The sequence below is a fragment of the Hemibagrus wyckioides genome, unplaced genomic scaffold (genome assembly GCF_019097595.1).
Source record: "Hemibagrus wyckioides isolate EC202008001 unplaced genomic scaffold, SWU_Hwy_1.0 Contig8, whole genome shotgun sequence".
Lineage (NCBI taxonomy): Eukaryota > Metazoa > Chordata > Actinopteri > Siluriformes > Bagridae > Hemibagrus > Hemibagrus wyckioides.
Genome location: NW_026690810.1, coordinates 549,869 through 555,744, shown reverse-complemented (window position 1 = coordinate 555,744; position 5,876 = coordinate 549,869). Strand labels below are relative to the sequence as shown.

Sequence of the window (5,876 nt, the reverse complement as noted above, 5' to 3'; positions counted from 1 at the left end):
CATTCACACCTGAGACCCTGTAACACTAACGAGTCACATGACCCCGGGGAGGGTAAATGGCTAATTGGGCCCAGTTTGGACATTTCCACTTAGGGGTGTAGTCACTTTTGTTGCCAACGGTTTAGACATTAATGGCTGTGTGTTGAGTTATTTTGAGGGGACGGCAAATTTACACTGTTATACAGGCTGTACACTCACTACTGTACATTGTAGCAGAGCGTCATTTCTTCAGTCTTGTCACATGAAAAGATTTAATAAAATATTTACAATAATGTGAGGGGTGTACACACTTTTATGAGATACTGTATATATAGAGTCACCCAGAAAAATGTATACACATTCCAGGGAAAGAAAAATTTGTATAAATATTTTATTACTAAATTTATTGCTATACATTATAGATTAATATATATGATGATATTATGATAATATTATTAATATTACACTAACATAATATACATCATACTGTTTTTCTTTTCCTGAAGTGTATATACATTTTGACTCTGTATATATAAATTGTGAACATGAAGCCATAGTAACACGATTCAAGGTATCAAAAATTCCTTCACAGTTTCACATCAGCCATGTCTTGTCATTATTCTGACTGATTTTGAACCAAATCAGGTGAAAGTAAGGGAGAAAATATTAGTGATTTCAAAAAGTGACACACTTCCTGAGGCCAGTTGGTGGCGCTATGACCGAGACTCACAGTTGTCATATCTCTGTGATCAGCTTTCTATGCTTAACATAATCCTAAGGTTTCATGTAGATCACATAATGTACACAGAAGTTATTAGCCACTGCCTGTTTCGTTTTATTTGCCATAAGTTTAAGGGCTTCTCACGGCTGAACCGTTTGAGATCAAAAATCACTCATCAACTTTGCATTATCAATGTCTTGAGATCATATTAGCCTGGGTTTGGTGGCGGTTGTATCAATGTCTTGAGATCATATTAGCCTGGGTTTGGTGGCGGTTGTATCAATATCTTGAGATCATATTAGCCTGGGTTTGGTGGCGGTTGTATCAATGTCTTGAGATCATATTAGCCTGGGTTTGGTGGCGGTTGTATCAATTTCTTGAGATCATATTAGCCTGGGTTTGGTGGCGGTTGTATCAATGTCTTGATCATATTAGCCTGGGTTTGGTGGCGGTTGTATCAATTCTCTAGGAGGAGTATATCAAATTCCATTGGGTGCGTTTTGCAAACAACTCAAAATAACTGACTTCCTGTGGATTAGACTTAATGACATGCAGTGTGAAAGTTGTTCAGGTCAATGAGATCTAAGTGTGTACCAAGTTGTACATGGATTTTTGCAGCCTCTGTTTCTAGCCATCAGCCAGTGGGACGTGGACATCAGGGAGCCTGAGGCAGAGCGACTCTTTTTAAGGCTTTCTGTAAGGGAGGAACTTTTTCTTATGCCATGAGACACGTTCTAAAGAACCTGCTTTAAATTCTCTGATCAATCTCTTCAGTATCATGCTGGAAATGTGTGTGTGTTTGTGTTTGTACAGAATATGCTGACAGTGCTGCTTGAGGACCTTTTCTATCAGCCTCTGGAGCTTTACAGCGATCCAGCAGCTTTAGCCTCTGCAGTGCTGAGCATCGTGAAGCAGCGTGTACAGGAGATGATGAAGACCATAGAGAGAGTCTGAGCAACATTCACACCCCTTTAACACACACACGCACACTTCTCTATCCCATTTGTTTTAAAGAGTGATCAGGACACAAATCTATTATTTGCTATTAGATATTTTATTATTATGCTATTAGAAGCTTTTATTAGATATTTAAGCTTTTATTAGATATTTAAACTTATCTACATTTTTTTAGTGTTCATGTGTGTGGAGTTTTCCTCTTAGTATTCTGATTATCTCTCACAGTCCAGTGATGTGTGGTAGGTTGATTGGCATCTATAAATTGTCCAAAGTGTGTGAATGTGTGTGTGTGTGACTGTTCCCTGTGTTAGGTTGGCACCCTGTGTCCCCTGGTCCCCTTGGTAGCACAGTTATCATTTCAAATGTGTACATCATTCTGTCCTGCCAAAACGCCCATAAGCTCAATTTTATTCTTGTACATAGAAACATTTTAAACACTGGACAGTAACACATCAGGCAAAATAGAATTTCTGTACAGGGAGGTGTGTATTCCTTACTTTATCATCATTTTGTTCTAGTTTACAAGACATAAAAATAACAAATGACATCAAAGTTTTAAAATGTTTAAATAACTAAATACAAAGACATTAACAACAATTTTAGTCAACATTACAGAACCGAGTGAACGGACACAAATGAATGACTTTTACATGAGACAGAAAACTAAAAGACTAACAGACTAAATTGACTTCAAAACATATAACATCACTTACATATACACTTACATATACACATTATGTATATTCATATACAAGTTAAAATCTCCGATATTAAAAACAATTAAAGAAAGCAAGCCAACACAAATCCAGAAACAAAGACAAATAAGACCAGACCCTCAATTAAGACAAAAGCAATACTGTCCAATGTAAAGTTTTATTCTCTGTGCGTATGTTATGAGCCTTTGGTCTATTATTTGCGTATTCATGAAACATGTTGTAAGACTGTTGACTTTGTGTTTGGATTGAATTAAACTTCAGCATATGGAATATCAAATGCAGACACACACAGACGCATGCAGACACACACTTACTTACCCTCAGTGTATCATAATCAGAGCACATGGGTGCAGGGTTCAGGGTGGTGTAAGTGTCACTGGCAGAGCTTTTAATATTCTAGTGGGGACATGAGAATTTAAAGAAACAATACACACACACACACACACTCAACACACTCTCCTTCATACACACCCACACACACAGGTAGAAAGACTGTATACTTACTTGCAGTGTGTCATATTCTGGGGACACAGTCATGAGGTTCAGCGCTGTGTATGTGTCATCTCCAGGCGTTGGAACACACTGAGAGAATTGAAGAGAAAACCTCTTTAATTTTTATTTATTAACAGATTTATAGGAACTTTAAGAAGATTAAAACACGAAGTGAAAAGTTCTCTCAGTAGCTGAATGTCTCTTTCTGCTCTTTTCTTCCTCCTGTTCACACAAAGGACACAAAAACCAGGCTGTTCAATCTGTTCCTGCTTTATTCGTCTAATGTTTAACATTGGATTATGATTCTGGTAACTTAAGGAATACAAAAAGAATTCAGTCACTCACTTAACACACAGGACGGCGATAAGAAGAGAGAGAAGCAGGAACAAGTGCAGCAGCAGCTCCCCATACAGCATACAGCTTCCACACTACAGCTTGGTTCTCTTTTAGCACAGGGACAACTGTTAGTGTTACCGGAAAACTTATTGACAGACAAATTATTTATTTAATTCTTTTTTAAACGCAGAAGTGATTAAAGTGATTACTGTTCTCTGGTCATGTTACCAAGTAATTGCAATAAAAAAAAAGCAAACTTAAACATAAACTTCTCTTTTCTAAAAATAGTAGAAAACCTGATAGTACAAAGTGTTGAACCTGAAAACTGCTTGCGTAAATGTTTCTTATATTAAAAAACATTCCCACATGAGCAATTACACATTTTTTTTGCAATCTGTTTTAGTTCTAGTAGATATGAAACAATGAGGTATTACAGTGAGAGCCGTAATATAAACCAGGGATTTGTTTTGAAGCAGGAAGCAGGAGTAGAACCACATTTCAACAACAGCACTGTGCTGTATATACTTTAAAAAAACACACACACACACACACACATTGTGCAATGCCTCATAAGCAATTCTGGATTTTCCTCTTTATTTATTTGACTGAAACCTAAATCCAAAGTGACTTATAAACAAAAACAAAATCCAAACCAAGCAAAAAGCTTTTTAAGATAAAGTTAAGTACCACCAGAACCTGAGCTACCACAACCTTCTAGATAATGACTGATTCTCACGTCTAACAGTTTGTTCAGGAGAGCGAAGATCCTCACGTCCTTTCACAGCACAGGAGTAGTTCCCTGCATCTTCGCTGAAGAAGAGGTAGAGTTTGTTGTGTTTGGTGAGTTTATCAGTAACAGGCTGTCCGTTCTTGTACCACAGGTAAGTGGGGCTGTTGGACAGAGTGCAGGAGGTGATGCAGCTCAGCGTTACTGTCGTCCGTTCTTCTGATGACCCTGCATAGTGACTCAGTCTTACCTGCAGATCTGAACGTGCACAAAATAAAGGAATGGGATTTAACAGATGTACAATGATGCAGAGAGACCAGATGTAGAGACAGTTAAGTGGGGGATATTAACCTGTAACATTAAGAACCACTCCAGGTCTACCCGAGATTCGGTTAGATGTATAAACTACTCTAAGCCGATATTCTCCAGAGTCTTTCTTTCTCAGCTGGTTCATTTTCAGAGTGCAGTTTCTGTCTTGCTTCACATATTCAACTCGATTAGTAAACTCATGCATCAGGTCCTTGAAGTCCTTAGAAGAATGCCAGAATACTTCTTTAACACTCTGTCCACTGGAAAGCACTTTTTCCACAATTTCCACTGAAGACCCTTCCAAAGGTTCCAAACTCTCTTGTCTGGGTAGGTCACCCTCATACAGCTCCTTCCAACACCTGAAATGGTAACAGGTCATGAAGAGATGGTTTAAAATTGATTTTAAAAGCTTCAGCCTCTTTCATAAACCATAACAGGAGTAAGCTTTCGCTGCCTACCTGCTGATTGATTGACTGATTCTCACAATTGCACATTGCCGTTTTACATTAGGTTAAATTAGTTACAGCTCGACATTATGTTTATAGGACAGTGTTGTATGTGAGTGTTTTTTCTCTTAACATGTTTTAGATTCAACCTATTTATTATCTATGCAAATTTCTCTATGGGACCATGTAGGGACTTTGCAAAACTAACCCACAAATCATTTAATTGCAGCAAAATGAATACTCACACAGAGAAGGAGCTCGAATCTTGTTATAGCCGTGAACAGAGCAGGAGTAACTGACTTCTTCATCATTGCTTAAAGGGAAAGTTCCCTGGGTGTCTTTGTTATCCTGTATGTATTGATCCTTGTACCAGTAGTACACATTAGCAGCAAAGGTTAGATGACAGGAAGTGTGGCAGATTAGAGCTTGACTTTTGTAGTGACAGATCACCTGCAGATCTAAATGAAGTTAAAGGTGAATATTTCATCACAGACATGTACAACAACACAGTTTATTCCAGACTAGCTGCTCTGTTACCTGTAACTGTCAGAGTAACTCCAGCTGAGCTCACGTATTTCTCTCCTTTATCCGTAATGAGCATGAAGCGATATTCCCCCGCGTCTCTCTCTCTCAGGTCTGTTGATCTTGAGTTTGTCATCTCTGTGTAGTTCACACGTCCGGCGTAGTCGGAGTCTAAAGTCTTTGAAGCTGAACCAGAATCCAGTGGTGATGTTGATATTTGAGTAAGAGCACGTCAGGTTTACAGACGACTCCCTCAGAGCACAGATCTTCTCATGACTGCATGACACTTTCAGGTTCTGGATCCCTGACACTGAAACTGAATCGTTTACATGAAATATTAAAATATAATTAAAACAGCTTTATGTTTGTTATGAACACAGTTTCCTTTGAGGAAGATAAAAAGTCTCTCAGCAACATAACAAAGCTGCATTTTTTTCCCTTTTCTCCTTCAAGAGTAGAAAAAATGGCAGCTGGTGAGAGTGCGCTGGTATAAGAGAAATAAAACATACAGTCATTGTCACTGTGATTCGTTACTGATATCATCTATCAGGTCTGGTGAACTATGACGGATTATACCACTACGAATTACACAACCACTCAGCAGCTGTGGTGTAGATACACAGAGGATTATTGGTTTAAACCAGTGAAATATTTTACACATCCGAAAGGTT

At 38.2% G+C, this 5,876-nt stretch overlaps 1 protein-coding gene across 1 annotated transcript; it reads right to left on the bottom strand.

The window, feature by feature from the left end:
- Nucleotides 1-3,766: 3,766 nt before the first annotated feature.
- Nucleotides 3,767-5,284, bottom strand: LOC131350696 (uncharacterized). The gene is made up of 4 exons (XM_058385542.1): nt 5,221-5,284; nt 5,054-5,141; nt 4,280-4,596; nt 3,767-4,186 (listed from the first exon to the last, which is right to left on the bottom strand). Exons 1-4 carry the CDS (start codon nt 5,282-5,284, stop codon nt 3,903-3,905), a joined length of 753 nt encoding a protein of 250 aa, XP_058241525.1. The 3' UTR covers nt 3,767-3,902.
- Between the last annotated feature and the right edge of the window lie 592 nt (nt 5,285-5,876).